At 47.6% G+C, this 18,030-nt stretch overlaps 1 protein-coding gene across 9 annotated transcripts in view; it reads left to right on the top strand.

Annotated features, from left to right (window-relative positions):
* The window catches only part of RYR3 (ryanodine receptor 3), a 1,450,647-nt gene that overhangs the window by 1,204,695 nt on the left and 227,922 nt on the right, over positions 1-18,030 (top strand). For all 9 annotated transcript variants that reach the window (XM_069208992.1, XM_069208994.1, XM_069208991.1 and 6 more), the window contains 2 exons: positions 5,804-5,932; positions 8,822-8,926. In XM_069208992.1, the coding sequence (XP_069065093.1) occupies positions 5,804-5,932; positions 8,822-8,926 (234 nt within the window). The remainder of the gene's footprint in view (positions 1-5,803; positions 5,933-8,821; positions 8,927-18,030) is intronic.

Raw genomic sequence — 18,030 nt, 5'->3', positions numbered from 1 at the left:
GCTCTTTTTCAACAGTTTGTCAAAATGTTTGAGTCTTGTCTCCTGGTGTGGCAGGGATGTCTGCAAGCAAGGCTGGATTCAAGCCCTGTGGGGCCCCTGTCACCACAGATGTCGGTGAAGGACCTACATTTAGTGTGCCTCTGGTGTTTGGAGCGCAAACATGACTCTAAGACGTGCTTCGATTGCCACGCCATGCACCCCAGGGCCTTACGGGAACGGTCCTTCAACCTCCTTGACATGCGACACTACAACGCTCACTGTCTCGGTTGAGAGGAAAGTTCCTGAGATAGGTTGTGGAGCGACTCCAAGCGCTTGTTGTTGCAGTCGAGGTTGTCGGGAAAATCATGTAAGTCCAACCAGCACAAAAAAAAAACAAGAAGCAGTAAAGATCTTCTACTTCACCAAGTTCGTCAGTCATCTGACGAGAAGAGTGAGTTTCGGCACTCGAGACCTAGCTCTGTGTTGGAGCTTGCGCCTGGGCCATCACCGCTCCTCCTAGAGTTTCCAGAAGCTGGAGCATCCCCAGCCCAGTTGCATTATATTTATGAGGCCATGCACCTATTATTTGAGCAGCCCGTTCCCACTAGAGCACCTTTGGGCCCCATGGGATCAGGAGGGGCCCCCTACTGGTCTCCCGCTTGCGAGTTCACCCCTGGTGCTTATCAGGCCCCTTGAATCCGTTGACGGATCTGGAGCAGTGCTGGTTGAGCCTCCTTGACTTCCCTGATGCCTGCTCCAGTGGCGACTTTCCCAGCCCGCTGATGCCCTTACAGCGGTGCCATCGTCATCTCCAACTCTGACACGGAGCTGGCCAGGTGTCGTATGAGGCTGGCACCGACAGGGGTGGGGAGGTTGGGGGCAGACTCCCCACAACGGACCAGTGCCTAATTTGTATGATGGAGATAGATTGGGGGACATATGGGGGTGCTCTGCAGACCCTTGTGGATACCAGTTAGAAGAGACAGAAGACAAATGGTACGAGGATCTGGTGGATGCCTGTGGACTGAACACCTCCCCAGACACTGGCCTGGTCTCTCTCCCACTGTGGCTATGGAAGATGATGCCTCTTTCGCAATGGTGATGCAGAGGGTTGCTTTAGGTCCTGGACCTTACGCTGCTCTCGGTGGCAGCCAGGACAAATGTCTTCACAGAGATGCTTCAGCCAGGAGTTGCCCCCACCGAACCATTACTCCCATTTAATTAAACCCTTATGGATGTCCTTCAGGCCTGGTCTAAGCCCTGGACAGGGGCACCTGCGCATTGTACAATTGTCTGCTGCAATTGCCCCGCCCTTGGGGACCCCAGTTTCCTCACTTAGCACCCCATCCCAGTGAGCTTGGTGGTCCAGGCCTCCACCTCCAAGGTTAACCGTGGTGCATTCCCTACCACTCCACTGTGCAGGAAATCCTAAAGGCTTGATACCTTTGGGAAGAGGAAGTTCTCTTCAACCAACCTGTCATTGTGGTCGGTGAACACATCTTGCTTCTTGGGCCGATACTCCCATACTATTTGGGACTCTATTGTGCAAGTTCTGCCAGTGGTCTCAAAGGTGGCCCAGATTATAATTTCTCAAGCAATCACTGATGGGCAGGATGAGGCCAAGTTCACCATCAGATGTAGACTGGATATGACTGACTCGCTGGGAAGAGCAATTTTATCATCTGTGACCCTTCATCGCCACTCCTGGCTGAGAGCCACTGGCTTTTTGGGACATGTCCTACACTCGCTTATGAACATGCACTTTGATGGCTCTTGTTTGTTTGGAGAGAAGGTGGTCTGTGCGCTCTAGAGCTTTAAGTATAGCAGAGCTATGGTCAGGTCCCTGGGTCTTTCCATGGCCCCACCACCCATCAACCCCAGTCCACCATCTGCCCATTTCGTGGCCATAGAAGGGGTTTCCAACCACGTCTGTATATGGCCAGCCACCCCGACCAGCAAACCCAACAATTGTTTCATGGCCGAGGACATTTTTCCCACAGACCACGTGGGACAGGCAGACAGAGGTCAAGCTAGTCCACCACAGCCTGGCAGCCGCAGTCTCCAAACCCTTTTAGTATGTTCTCCGACCATTCTGGGCATCCAGTGGGGGGCAGAATACACCATCACCTGCATCACTTGAGATCAATACTATTCGACCATTGGGTTTTGCAGCTAGTCCAAAGGGGCTACTCCCTGCCCTTTGTGGCCACACCCATGCCACCTACTTGTGACAAGCTGATGGAGGACTACCTCTCCTTTTTTCATCAGGAGATGTTAGCTCTCTTGGCCAAGGGGGCTATAGAGAAGATGCTGGCATCAGAAGTAGATCATGGTTGCTATTACCACTACTTTCTGGTGCCAAACCATGATGGAGACATTTGTCCTATTTTACACCTGAGCCTTCTCATTCTCTTCCTGAATAAGGGGAAATTCAGAATGCTCATGCTTGCACAAGTCCTGCCTGCCCTGGACCCAGTATACTGGATGGTATCACTTGACTTACAGGACGCGTATTTTCACATCCCCATCTTGCCCGCCCACAGGTGTTACCTGCAGTTCACAATTGGTCCAGAGCCCTTACAGTTTGTCGTGCTCCCCGTTGGCCTTACCAGTGCGCCTCGGGTGTTAATGAAAGTGATGGCGGTGGTTTCAGCTCAACTGCAAAGGTCAGGGATTCCAGTCTTTCCCTTCCTTGGCGATTGGCTTTTGAAGGCAATCATCACCCACCTTCAGACTACAGCGCACCTCCTGCATTGGCCGAAGTCACACCTGACTCCTTCTCTGATGCTCCCTTTCATCAGAGCTGTTCTGGACACATTCGCGGTTTCGGGCTTAGACTCTTAAACTGTTAGTCCAGGATATTCAGGGTATGATACAAATGTTTCAGCCTGTATCCTGGGTTTCGGTAAGACAGGCTCTGAGGCTGCTGGGCCTCATAGACTCCTCCATCCTGCTGGTGAAGTATGCCCATTGGCATACGCTGGCTATGAGGTGGGACTTGAAGTTTTAATAGGCATACCATCAGGGCAATATCTCCGACAAGGTGTAGATGTCAGAGAGATCTTTAAATGATTTGCAGTGGTGGCTGATGAATTGCGATAGGGTCGGCAGCAGACCCCTCTCCCTTCCCCAGCCAGAACTAACTCTATGTGACAGATGTGTCACTCCTGGGTGGAGGCAGCCACCTGGGGGAGGTGGAGATCAGGGGACCTCGGTCTCCAACGGAGTCCAGACTCCACATAAACTTGTTGGAGCTTCGGGCAATTTGCTTGAAGGCTTTTCTACCCTCCATTAAGGGAAGACTGTTTCAGGTGTTCACAGAAAACACCATAGCCATGTGGTACTGCATCGAGCAGGGCGAGGTGGGGTTGTGGACCCTTTGTTCGGAGGCTCTGTATCTCTGGACATCGCCGGAACACCAGGGCATCTCCCTTTTGGTTCATCACCTGGCTCTCTAAATCCCAGGGCAGACAAACTCAGCCTTCGAAGGCTAGAGGATCATGAATGGCGTGTCCATGCAAAGGTGGTGCAAGGTCTCTTTCTGCATTGTAGAGAGCCTTGGTTGGATCTGTTGGCACCACTGAGAATGCTTAATGTCAGCAGTTCTGTGTGCTGGAGCTTCCAAACAGCTCTTGCTCAAAGACGGTTTTCATCTAGATTGGTGCTCTAGCCTCCTGTATGCCCTTCCACTAATACCATCCTGACCAGAGTTCTCAAGAAGATCAGGAACAACCAGGCCCAAATTATTCGTGTAGCTCCAGATTTGAGCATGAATTGGGCATGGATATTCTAGTATCCCAAGCTGTTGAGCATGAGCCTCAGACCTCCGCTTAATCTGCCTCTTCAAGAGGACCTTCTGTCAGCAACAGGGGAAGGCCCTGCATCAGAACCTGCACACCCTATGTCTTCATGCATGGAGAATGAGCAGCGACAGTTGACAGCTTTCAACCTTCCTCCTGAAGTCTGTAATATTATTCTGGCAGCCAAGTGTCCCTCCACCAAGTCAGTATACACCTGCAGTTGGAACAAGTTTCTGTCTTGGTGTGTTTTCCACAACACTGACCCCTTCCTCGCTGCACCTTTATCAGAAGTTCTCATGTTTGCATTGTCTTTGGCCCAGCAGGCCAAGGGGTTACCTCTCTGCCATCTTGGCATTCTTCTGGTTGCCGAACCAACCTTCTCTCTCTGTCACCTGTAGTGGCAGGTTCCTTAATGACCTGCAACATATGTTTCCACCTGCGCCCTTTATCATGCCTCAGCGGTACCTCAACCTAGTCCTCATCTTTCTTATGTGTGCACCTTTCAAGCCTCTGCACAATTGTCCCCTTAGGCTCTTAGCTTAAAGACTGCTTTTCTAGTGGCCATAATATCAACGAGGAGGGTCAGCGAACTGCAACCCCTACTACGCTGCTCTCTACACACACTCCTTATGACACATTTTACATAAAAAGTTAGTTCTCAAGACACATGCCTCCTTCCTTACGAAGGTTGCGACTCCATTCCATGTAGGCCAGACCATCACTCTGCCTACTTTCTTTGCTCCACCTCATCCCTCCATAGAGGAGGAAAGACTGAACCCAAAAAACCGTGACCACACAAGAGAACTCTGGGTGGACAATCAACTCTTCATGGGCTATTTAGGAGAAGAAAAAAAATTGAAAGCAGTGCAAAAAAGAACCATCTCACGATGGATCTTTCTATGCATTAAGATATGCTATGCATTGGCCAAGAGGGCTTGCGAGTTCACTCCACTGGAGCCAAGGCTGTGATCTCTATGTTAGCGCACAGTGTCCCAGTCCTGGACATCTCTCGGGCAGCAACGTGGGCCTCACTGCACTCATTCACCAACCACTATTGCCTGGACAGTCAGGTCCCTCATGATGGGCACTTTACCTGTTCGGTCCTGCTGGACTTTCTAATTTACTTGGATATGTAGTAACACCTCTGGTATTGTTTGGGTATTTATTCTAAGGTAAGGAATCCGTGGCTAGAAGTCTCTTATCAGATGAACAAGTTACTTACCTTTGGTAAAAAGTTTTCTTATATTCCTTATCAATCCTCCCCACTCTGCAACCTGATTAAAAGTTTCCCCTTGCCTTGAAAAGGGCCCTAGAATCTCACACCAGTGGTCTTTATTGTGGCACTGTGCTCCTTGCTTGCAAAGTCTTGAAAATGAACTGATGTCTGCGCACAAAAGTGGCAGCTATATAGGTACCAGATATGTCATTTCTTGTACGGATGATGTCGATGCGGAGCTGAACCAATGCCACTTACTGGCACACAGAGGTAATTCTAAGGTAAAGAATCTGCAGCTAGATAGTGTGTCTTCCAGATTAGCAGTTACCGACGGTAAGTGACTTGTTTGTCAGGTAACTAGAACCTTGCCCAGACACAATGTGGTCTTGGCCCAAGCTAAAAATGGGGGAGCAATCCTATATTTCCGTAAACACATAAACAATAAATGAAATCAAAAAAGTGCTCTGAGACCACAAACAGTAGAAGATCAGTTCAGAATAAACCACTGTAAAACGTGTGAAGAAAGGGCAATTAGGAAGTTAACTCGTGCAATGGCTTAGGGGTTTGCAACCCTCCCCAGATTATTTGGATTTTTTTGCAGCTTTACCCCAAGGGCTGCATTGACCGCTTCCGTTTCCAGACAGACAGACAAACAACATGCATTCGGATTGTTGCGTACATCATTTGCTGCTACATTAAATGTATACTCAGAACTGTGAAATGTTACTCTTCTGCCTGCACCTTATGCCTGCAGCTGTAGTGGGATCTGGCAGGGAATGTACCCACTAATCCACTGCTCTCTCCTTAGGAATCCATCAGCGACTTCTACTGGTACTACTCTGGGAAAGAGGTGATTGATGACTCCGGCCAGCGTAACTTTTCAAAGTCTTTGGCAGTGACCAAGCAGATTTTCAATTCACTGACAGAATACATCCAGGTAAGGGTGTCACTTCTGGATGGGGAGGGTGCGAGTTTGTGGTCCAATGTGCAAGCAAACCGACCTCGTTGAAGCCTGGTTGTGAGTTGGGCCACTGCTTTCCATCTCTGGCCCAGAGACTCCAGTTTGACTTTCTAAATGTGTGAATTGTTTGTTACCTTTTTTTTTTTTTTTAACAAGCGGATCTTGTTAGTTCACTTCTAGTTATTTTGCAGTATATTTCGTGATTTCTTAGTTTAATTGGCCTGTAGGTAATTCAGGTCATTTTCGGAAAGGCTGGTATACCTGTAAAGGCAGTAGGTCTGAATCAGAGAGAGTCCCAAATGTTCAGGAAGGCCCCCAGGGCTGTCTGTAGCCCCGTCAAACTGAGGAGGACCTGCCTGGGTCTTGACCCTAAAGCCCTTACCTCGTGCTTCTCTGTCAGGCTTCAGCTGCTGCCTTCCTTTGCTGAGGCGCACCTCAGTCGTGGCGGCCAGATGACTGCATCCAAGATGGCTGCCCCATATCAAGCTCTTCACATCAGAGGAAGTTATTTCTCCGCTAAGCCTGTTAACACGGATAGCAGAACTGGACGCCGTGCAGCCCGGCCGCTGCCTATCAGCCCGCTGCCAGCCCCCAGGCGGCACCCCTGCCATGCCTGTTCCGCACCTTATCTGGAGCCTGCGTAGCTGCTGACACACACTTTCCTGCATGTTCTTGGCTGCTCGGGGATTTGCATTCAAGGAATACTAAAGAGATCAGTTCCTTGATGCCTGCAATCTCTGCTCACCCAGCTAGGCGAGGCCTTGACGTGGGTTCGCCACCACCATTTGCACATCACAGGCCTCCACGCTCGGCTCTCAGAAGGCGAAGGAGGCAGATGTAGGAACTGGCACGCTTCCTTCGTCATAACGGCCTACAACCCACCGTGTGTTCAATCATTCATTCCGATCCAAGGCCGAAAAAACAGCCATTGACAAAGTCAGTAGGTCAGGCTTGTCTTTTGTAAATATTATTTCATGAGATCCTCCTATTTCATGTGCATGGCCAGGCCCAGCGAGACACAGAGATGTACTGTAGACGATGAATAGATATATTCTGCGTGCTGTGGGCAGGCACACAGGCTGGGTACACCGCACTGCTTGTAGTATGTGCTCAGTTTATAGTGTCACCAATATACTGTAAGCTGTTTACTTTCTATAATATATACTGAGGGTGGACACCAACCAGTTAGAGCCATAAGCATAGACTGTAAGCACTGCGTTCAGCATAAGTAGGCACCCACAATGACTGCAAATACAAAGCCTTGTCTTATCTGCTCAGTATTGGTGGCATAGCAGCTGATTCACCAAAATGCAAAGGATAAGAGGCATAACACCACGCGCCCTTTGACTCGCCAGTTACATGGGCTGAGGATTGGCCTCTTTCACCCTCTGGCTTTTTGAAGTCAGCACCTTTCAACTATTGCCTTGACGTTTTGTCAGTCACATCTTGGCTTAGCCCAGTGGACTACTCTTCTCCCTCCTAGTAGTGTTGGGTGTTCCTCCCTCCTCCACTCCAGGGCTTCCACTGGACTTCATAAGGGACCGCACAAGGGGCTGCTTTACAGCTATAGCTTTGTTTGTCCTCTCTGTTGACTCCATCCCATACAGTATCACGCACAGTACGTGACACCATATTAATCACCTATTGGCTTTGACAGTACTTTTTGCTCCTGCCTTCGTGACCACCGAGTCCAGGGGTAGCAAGGAAAGTGCGGTAGTAGCTGGTACCTCGGACTGCCCCAAATTGAGTTCGAGGCGGGCAGAAAATCTGCAGATGCTGCACTACATGCTTGCACGTGGCGTTGAAAGTGCTAGATACAGGGACTATCCCGCCTTTTAATTGGTCCTTGTCCAGGCTTTTTCTTCGATGATATTTTGCTCTTTCTGTGAATCCCATTCATATCACTTTTCCATTAGACCGTATAGATCTTCCAGAACTCGTTACAGCCGCGTAGAAAGTTTGTCTTAATCTTAAACTAACTGGTTTCCTGCTGTAAACTGTTGTATGTGGAATTGGCCTGAGAATCTCTTTTCTGAGTTTGAAAACTTGATTGCGTAGCTGGCCAACGTACATTTGGACTTGTCTGCAGTAAAACCATAGCATCAATTAGCAGCAGGTGTGCTTTCCTTGGTCCACTTGTGAGCAGCACTTGTTAGCAGTCTAAACGGGTCCCTAGACTAGATGGAGCACAAGTAACAGGGGAGTGTGAGTTTAATCCGGGTCTCTTTATTCGAGATATCTAGTTCTTGGCAAACATGTATCGACTCAGTAAGCATCCTTAATATTTGCTGAAACACTCTCCTGCAATGGGGGGTTTCTGAGTTTTGATGTTATTTCTGAGCTGAATGTGATACTTATCGTCTAAATAGGCATTGTTATCAACCTCATGAGTGTGGCCATTAGAGTGTAAGGAAACTGCCTTGTATTGATTGCTTGAGGATATATCTTTGCCCTCTAGTTTCACAAGACGTAACATATTAGAAATGCACTATAACATCCTGCAACTGTGCTGGGACCCCAAAAATGAGTCATATTAGAAGAGACACCCCACAGGATCGATTATAGAGATATACACGTCTTAGAAGGCAGACTTCCTCATTACCAGCTTCTTCCAGTTCTCTTCGAAGCACTAACTACTGGGTGAATGATCATCTCTTTAAATAGTCCGTTCATCTAATTGATGCCCAGACAGTAATCGAACATACTTTGGCATCCAATGGCAGGTGAACAAAGATGGTAGGTGAACCAATCAAAACCAGTCGCAAAGTGTGCTTTTACTTCGACTAATTACTTTGTTGAAGCTTAAAAACAAAATCATCCAGCATTCTCTTTCTTTCCTAATTCTGTTTTTTTCTTGTCTTTCAGGGCCCTTGCATAGGGAACCAGCAAAGCCTTGCACACAGTAGGCTGTGGGATGCTGTGGTCGGCTTCCTTCATGTCTTTGCCAACATGCAGATGAAATTGTCTCAGGTACGTCCTAATTTCTTTTACAGTTCCCCGGCTGTGGCCTGGCTCCCACTTGACTTCATTCAACCTGCTGGCTAAGTCAGACCATATTCCAGCCTGCGTGCCAGAGTTATATAGACTGTTTCTATTATATACTGTTCTGGGTGCAGCCTAGCTTCCACCTGACTCAAACCTGGCTCACATCTGACTCCACCTGGCTTTAGCCTGGCTTCAGACTTGTCTCGTTTGTACTGGTTTGTCATGGATTGGCTGAGACCTGACTTGCTCTTCTGTTTAATAGCTCCAGTGTGCTGGTCTGCCACTGGCTTTGCTCTGGCCTAGTCTCCTTTGTGCCCAGGTATGTTCAAAATTCACATATTGCTCATGACATGGTATTTTCTGAATTCTATTAAACTTACAGTCTCCATATTTCGTTCAGTTTTGCACAGTATTTTAACAGTAGGAGACTGATGCAAACAGAAAATGTCTTTGGGAGTACTTTCGTCTTGCTTGTCTCCCCTGCATGGATATGTGCTATCCTAAAGTAGCAGAACACCTTTCTGCAATGCAGGAACTAATGTTGTACTAATGTTTGGGTCTAGTTATCCCCTATCCCACTGTGGTACAGAAACCATCAAAGTGCATCAGCAGACTTCTGCTGTGGACAAGAACCCTCACTGTAGTAAAGAACTAAGGCCCATATTTATACTTTTTTTGCGCCGCATTTGCAAAACAGGCGCAAACTTACAAAATACGATTGTATTTTGTAAGTTTACGCCACTTTAGCATAAAAAAAATGACGCAAATGTGGCGCTTAAAAAAGTATAAATATGGGCCTAAATCCCTAGAGATGAACGTCTGCACCCCACTGCAGGATCACTGCCTAACTGTATATACTAGCCCCCTCCTCCCAAATTCATGTGATCCACTCACGCTGTGATGCAAGATCCCTACTTGTACTAATGTACAGGGCACCTAGATCATGTGTTCTGCCCATGCTGTGGTGCAGAATCCCTACTTGTACTAATGTACAGGGCTCCTAGATCATGTGTTCCATCCATGCTGTGTTGCAGAATCCCTACTTGTACTAATGTACAGGGCTCCTAGAGCATGTGTTCTGCCCATGCTGTGGTGCAGGATCCCTACGTGTTCTAATGTACATGGTTCCTCGAGCATGTATTCTGCCCCTGCTGTGGTGCAGGATCCCTACCCAGGGGCGTGGCTTCTGAGGGGGTGAGGGGTAGGCCCCCCTAACAAATGTATTGTGTGATAAATAGTTGGGTACAGGGATCTTTTAGTCCGGTATGGTGAGATGTCATGTCGGATTTCACCAGGAATTTTACACACATAAACAAAAACGGGCACATGCACTCTGCCTCAATCTGTTTGGGAATACTTCAAAAATGTTGGTTATTCCACAAAATAATGTGCTTTCTCTCACATAGTGCACCTACCAATCTGCATTCCTCTCCCTTTCCACTGCCCCTAAACCCCTCTTTGCACTAGCTTGTCGTATAACGTATTTTAACATTATGGGCCAGAATGATTGTTGGGAAATCTGAAGCTCACACCCCACCCAATTTTACAAACCAAGTACGCCCCTGTCCCTACCTGTACCAATGTCCATGGCTCCTAGAATATAAGTTCTGCCCGTGCTGTGATCCATGATCCCTACCTCTACTAATATACATGGTTCCTAGACCATGTTTTCTACCCATGCTGTGGTGCAGTATGCCTACCTTTGCTAATGTATAGAGCACATAGAACATGTGTTCCTCTGTGATGCAGGATCCCTACCTGTACTAATGTACATGGCTCGTAGATCATGTGTTCTGCCAATGCTGTGATGACTGTACTAATGTACATGGCTCCTAGATCATGTGCTCCACCCATGCTGTTGTGCAGGATCCCTACCTGTACTAATATATAGAGCACCTAGAACATGTGTTCCGTCCATGCTGTGGTGCATCATCCATACCTGTGGCTAAGGTACATGGCTCCTGGAACAGGAGTTCCGCCCCTGCTGTGATGCATTATCCCTACCTATACTAATGTACAGGGCTCCTAGATCATGTTTTCCACCCATGCTGTGTTGCAGAATCCCTACTTGTACTAATGTACAGGGCTCCTAGATCATGTGTTCTGCCCATGCTGTGGTGCAGAATCCCTACTTGTACTAATGTACAGGGCTCCTAGATCATGTGTTCCACCCATGCTGTGTTGCAAAATCCCTACTTGTACTAATGTACAGGGCTCATAGATCATGTGTTCTGCCCATGCTGTGGTGCAGGATCCCTACGTGTTCTAATGTACATGGTTCCTCAAGCATGTATTCTGCCCCTGCTGTGGTGCAGGATCCCTACAAAGGGGCGTGGCTTCTGAGGGGGTGAGGGGTAGGCCCCCCTAACAAATGTATTGTGTGATAAATAGTTGGGTACAGGGATCTTTTAGTCCGGTATGGTGAGATGTCATGTCGGATTTCACTAGGAATTTTACACACATAAACAAAAACGTGCACATGCACTCTGCCTCAATCTGTTTGGGAATACTTCAAAAATGTTGGTTATTCCACAAAATAATAGCACCTAGAACATGTGTTCCGCCCATGCTGTGGTGCATCATCCATACCTGTGCTAAGGTACATGGCTCCTGGAACAGGAGTTCCGCCCCTGCTGTGATGCATTATCCCTACCTATACTAATGTACAGGGCTCCTAGATCATGTGTTCTACCCATGCTGTGAAGCTGGATCCCTACGTGTACTAAATTATAGAGCACCTAGAACATGTGCTCCGCTCATGCTGTGATGCAGGATTCCTACCTGTACTATTGTCTCGGGCTCCTAGATCGTGTCCCGCTTTTAGAATTCATGTTTGGTTATCTGACCACCTTTTCTTTTTGTATATGAAGTGTACAATAGTTAGTATATGATATATTTTATGTGAAGGCAAATATGTGTTTGTCTATATGTATGTGATTATTTGTTTTTCTGGTGCCTTGATGTCATTTTGGTTTCATTCTTTGGTGTTGTGTGCCTATATGTTTGTTTATATGTTCTCTTATAGCATTTTATGTTTGGGATTTGTTATATAGGGGGAATTGTTGTATATCAGTTTCTCTTTTTGAAATTTTGTAATATCAGTATACATATTTTGTATAAATAAACTATTGAAGTGTGGTATATTGGGTTTAATTACAATATCGAATACATAGATGGAGTGAATAGGAGAGAGATGTGTGTTTTTTACTTTCTGTAAATTTCCCTGGATTTCTCTCATTATTTGGTCAGGGACCCTTTTTCCTTTGAAGTGGCCTCCTAGTGCCCCAGACACTTCTTAGATAGTACTAGCCAGCCACTCATTCCCTGGTATGACACTCTAATGCTCCCAGACGGTTATTAGAAACTACTATCCAGTAACCTGATATCTGGTGTCACCCTCTAATGCATGCAAACACTCCTTACATACTACTATCCAGTCACTTGCTATCTGGTGTGTCCATCTACTGCTTCCAGACACTTGTCTCACGGTAAAGTCCAGCCACCTGCTATCTGATGTAGCTCTTTACTGCTTCCAAACACTTCTTACATACTACTATCCAGTCACTTGCTATCTGGTGTGTCCATCTACTGCTTCCAAACACTTCTTAGATACTAATTCCCAGTCCCCTGATATTTGGTGCCACTCCTTACAACTACCGGACACCTACTATCTGATGTGGCCTACTGCAAATATATACTTCTTAGATACTACTGTTTCACCACTGCTATCTAATGTGGCCCTCTATGGTTCCAAATACTTCTTAAATACTACTATCCAGCCACCATCTATCTCATGTGGACCTCTACGGCTCCCAAGCACTTCGTAGATACTACTATCCAGCCTCCATCTATCTGATGTGGACCTCGACTGCTCCCAAACTCTGCTTAGATACTTCTGCCCAGCCGCCTCGTGTTTGGTGTGGCCCTCTACGGCTCCCAAACACTTCTTAGATACTACTATCCAGCCTCCATCTATCTGATGTGGACCTCGACTGCTCCCAGACTCTGCTTAGATACTTCTGTCCAGCCGCCTCCTGTTTGGTGTGGCCCTCTACGGCTCCCAAATACTTCTTAGATACTACTATCCAGCCTCCATCTATCTGATGTGGACCTTCACTGCTCCCAGACTCTGCTTAGATACTTCTGCCCAGCCCACTCCTGTTTGGTGTGGCCCTCTACGGCTCCCAAACACTTCTTAGATACTACTATCCAGCCTCCATCTATCTGATGTGGACCTCGACTGCTCCCAGACTCTGCTTAGATACTTCTGTCCAGCCGCCTCCTGTTTGGTGTGGCCCTCTACGGCTCCCAAATACTTCTTAGATACTACTATCCAGCCTCCATCTATCTGATGTGGACCTTCACTGCTTCCAAACTCTGCTTAGATACTTCTGCCCAGCCGCCTCCTGTTTGGTGTGGCCCTCTACGGCTCCCAAACACTTCTTAGATACTACTATCCAGCCTCCATCTATCTGATGTGGACCTCGACTGCTCCCAGACTCTGCTTAGATACTTCTGTCCAGCCGCCTCCTGTTTGGTGTGGCCCTCTACGGCTCCCAAATACTTCTTAGATACTACTATCCAGCCTCCATCTATCTGATGTGGACCTTCACTGCTCCCAGACTCTGCTTAGATACTTCTGTCCAGCCGCCTCCTGTTTGGTGTGGCCCTCTACGGCTCCCAAACACTTCTTAGATACTACTATCCAGCCTCCATCTATCTGATGTGGACCTCCACTGCTCCCAGACACTGCTTAGATACTTCTGTCCAGCCGCCTCCTGTTTGGTGTGTCCCTCTACGGCTCACAAAAACTTCTTAGATACTACTATCCAGCCTCCATCTATCTGATGTGGACCTCCACTGCTCCCAGACTCTGCTTAGATACTTCTGTCCAGCCGCCTCCTGTTTGGTGTGGCCCTCTACGGCTCCCAAACACTTCTTAGATACTACTATCCAGCAACCATCTATCTGATGTGGACCTCCACTGCTCCCAGACTCTGCTTAGATACTTCTGTCCAGCCGCCTCCTGTTTGATGTGGCCCTCTACGGCTCCCAAGCACTTCTTAGATACTACTATCCAGCCTCTATCTATCTGATGTGGACCTCGACTGCTCCCAGACTCTGCTTAGATACTTCTGTCCAGCCGCCTCCTGTTTGGTGTGGCCCTCTACGGCTCCCAAGCACTTCTTAGATACTACTATCCAGCAACCATTTATCTGATGTGGACCTCCACTGCTCCCAGTCTCTGCTTAGATACTTCTGCCCTGCCGCCTTCTGTTTGGTGTGGCCCTCTACGGCTCCCAAGCACTTCTTAGATACTACTATCCAGCCTCCATCTATCTGATGTGGACCTCCACTGCTCCCAGACTCTGCTTAGATACTTCTGCCCAGCCGCCGCCTGTTTGGTGTGGCCCTCTACGGCTCCCAAGCACTTCTTAGATACTACTATCCAGCAACCATCTATCTGATGTGGACCTCCACTGCTCCCAGACTCTGCTTAGATACTTCTGCCCTGCCGCCTCCTGTTTGGTGTGGCCCTCTACGGCTCCCAAACACTTCTTAGATACTACTATCCAGTCTCCATCTATCTGATGTGGACCTCGACTGCTCCCAGACACTGCTTAGATACTACTATCCAGCCACCATCTATCTCCTGTGGACCTCTGCTGGTCCCAAACACTTCTTAGATACTACTATCCAGCCACCATCTATCTCATGTGGATCTCTGCTGGTCCCAGGCACTTCTTAGATACTACTATCCAGCCACCATCTATCTGATGTGGACCTCCACTGCTCCCAGACTCTGCTTAGATACTTCTGCCCAGCCGCCGCCTGTTTGGTGTGGCCCTCTACGGCTCCCAAGCACTTCTTAGATACTACTATCCAGCCTCCATCTATCTGATGTGGACCTCGACTGCTCCCAGACTCTGCTTAAATACTTCTGTCCAGCCGCCTCCTGTTTGGTGTGGCCCTCTACGGCTCCCAAACACTTCTTAGATACTACTATCCAGCCTCCATCTATCTGATGTGGACCTCGACTACTCCCAGACACTGCTTAGATACTACTATCCAGCCACCATCTATCTCATGTGGACCTCTGCTGGTCCCAAACACTTCTTAGAAACTACTATCCAGCCACCATCTATCTCATGTGGACCTCTGCTGGTCCCAGACACTTCTTAGATAGTACTATCCAGCCACCATCTATCTGATGTGGACCTCCACTGCTCCCAGACTCTGCTTAGATACTTCTGCCCTGCCGCCTCCTGTTTGGTGTGGCCCTCTACGCCTCCCAAGCACTTCTTAGATACTACTATCCAGCCTCCATCTATCTGATGTGGACCTCCACTGCTCCCAGACTCTGCTTAGATACTACTATCCAGCCACTGTCTAGCGGATCGGGCCATCAACTACTCTCAGACATTTCTTAGATCTAACCAATTGCTGTTTGGTGTCACCCTCTGTTGCTCCCAGAGACTTCTTAGATAAGCCTACCCAGCGACCTGCTGCCTGGTGTGGCCCTCTACTGCTCCCAGACTCTCATAAGCTGCTGTTTATCCATCCGCTTGATGTTTGGTGTAAAACTTCTCTAGAAGGTCATCGGTTTCTTCCATTCTTTCCTCTCCTCCTACTGACATGCTTTTCTTCTCTCCATCCTCCCACCTCTATTATTTTCCTACTTATTGTTTCATTTCACCTCCTTCTCTTCCTTCATTTCTTTTGTTCATCCGTATGTCATCAATATTTTCCTTCTTTCTCTTCTCCTTCCCTTTCGTCTTCTCTTCATATCATGTTTTTTCCTTCTTGCTCACTCGTCTGCCGCCCTATATATTTACTTCCTTCTTCCATTCCTTTCTACCTACCCTCTCTTTCTTCTATACGCCTCCCTTTCACTTTCCTCTTTTTGTCCACTGCTGCATTTTTCTTGTACACCTTCAGTCTCTTCATATCGTATCTCTTTCTCATCTCTCCTTCTCTTATTCCTTCCCCGCTCCACGCTTATCTTCCTTGCTTCCTGTCTTCATATTTCACTTCCTCTGTTCTCTATCTTCTCCCTTATTGGCTCCTTCCCTCTCTTCTGCCCTTTCCTCCAGTTCTACATTCCGTCTTTCCTTCGTTTTCTCCCTTCCATCCTTTATGCCTGTTCTTCCGCCTATCTTCGTCTCTTCTCTCCTCCTCCTTCCTCCTCTACCATCTTCTTGGTATGCAGAGGCCACACTCTCCCCGCATGCAGACCAAGCCCAGTTTAAACGACCCTTTTCACTGCGAAGCCGTTCCTGCTCAGCATCCTCTGGAAACGCGGGGCTCCGCTGCTAATTGGGCTCAGAGTGCGTAAATGATGGTTTAATGCGCGCCTTGGCGCCGGGGTCATCCTGGAGGCGCAGCTTTTGAGCGCCCGTGTGCAGCGTCACCGCTGGTTCACCGGCCCCTGTGCCAGGCAGGCGTGGGCTGTGTTCTCTTGATGGGGCGCAGGGATGCCTGGGTGCGCGACTGCGGATGTACCGGCCTCCAGCTATGCACCCCAGGCACGCGTGACTCACGCACTCGACAGGGCTTTACGTGGGCCAGGTCCCTCCGGGTCTCAGACCCTGGAGTATTTAAAGACGGGCACTGAAACGTATCCCGGTGCGGCCCTGTAATCATTTTATTCACTTCACAGACAGAAACACGCTGCTCGTTCGAACAATGGCTGTAAAACCTTCAGGGTAATCCATGTCGGCGCCATAGTTCCTGTTTACAATTGACACTTTATACTCAATGCTGCAGTCCCTAGGAGTATTTTTTTAAGCTGTTGTGTTTTTATAGTTTTTACAATCTGCACATTACTCTTGTATATGACCTAGTGTGAACTGAGTGGGCTCCAGGTGTCTGTGCGAGGTCAGGCTGTGGGCGGATATTTATAAGAGCCACAATTGAAAGCTGTAAAGTTCAGGCACTGTGAGTTGCTTGATAGCATATTTCATTATTGTTCTGTCATCCCCCTGCTGTTCGTGGGATGGGCTTGCTATTCTATTCAGCGTTTATGACTATACATGGAAATCCCCTACAAGGGAAGAAATAGTTTCTTACCTGTAACTCCAGTTCTCGTGTAGGGGTATTTCCATGATAGTCATAAGCAACCCTCCCTCCTCCAAAATAATATCTCAGGTTTATCATTACTCTCAGCTAGGACTGTCTACAAAAATAACTGAGGTAACTGCCTCTCCCTAAGCATGATAGGATAATTAGCTGTTCTTAAAGACACAGTCTCCTTTTTCTTCATTTATATTGACAGCCTATGAGCTACACTGCCCTGCACTCCTTCACCATTATTTTGCATTACAAAAAGGTTTGTGAAGGTTTTTTTCAGCTAAATTTTGAACTCATTCATGCGTTTGAAAGCATGTGCCTTAGCTATTTGTCCATTTTAAAGCAAACAAGATGAAGAATTTCGGACTCTGTAGCCTTTCCTTTAGGCTGCAGAGTGACATTCTTAAGTGACTTTGCAGGCCTTCCTGAAGTAAGGCGAACATGAACACTTAAGAAGTTATATTAGAAAAAGTGCTATGGGCTCCCGCAGGCGGGGGGGACTATTCAACGCTTATGACTATCATTGAAATACCCCTACAAGAGAACTGGAGTTACAGGCAAGAAACTGTTCCATATCTGCTGGTCTAACTCTTTTATACTGACAAATGCAGTGAAGAGGCCTTTGAAAGAAAACTAGGATTATATTTAGTAACATTACCATGTGGATAACAGCAAGAGATACCTCTTCAGCTGTTATTCTCTAGACAAATTCAGATTGCCTTGGCATGCCCTTACAGTAAGTGAGCAAAAGTGTCTTAGTTGATCGGGCCAAGATAATCTTTGCCAAATGAGTGGTGTGCAGTGAATGATACCTACTTTCTGAGTCTGACTTAGATGGGTGTTTACTTCCCAGCCTGTGATGTGGAGACAGGCTTTGACTTGCACTGTAGACTCACTGTCCCTGACGCCATTAAGGAGTGCTACTATTGAAGCACAATAATGAAGAATGGCTTCACGTCCTGCCTGTTGTTCTCTGCTGATTGTTAAATACAAGTCTGTTGAGTGGCAGTGGATCCCTT

Source organism: Pleurodeles waltl, chromosome 9 (assembly GCF_031143425.1).
Source record: "Pleurodeles waltl isolate 20211129_DDA chromosome 9, aPleWal1.hap1.20221129, whole genome shotgun sequence".
Lineage (NCBI taxonomy): Eukaryota > Metazoa > Chordata > Amphibia > Caudata > Salamandridae > Pleurodeles > Pleurodeles waltl.
The sequence above is the reverse complement of the archived record's forward strand: the minus strand, read 5'-3'. Positions and strand labels throughout refer to the sequence as shown.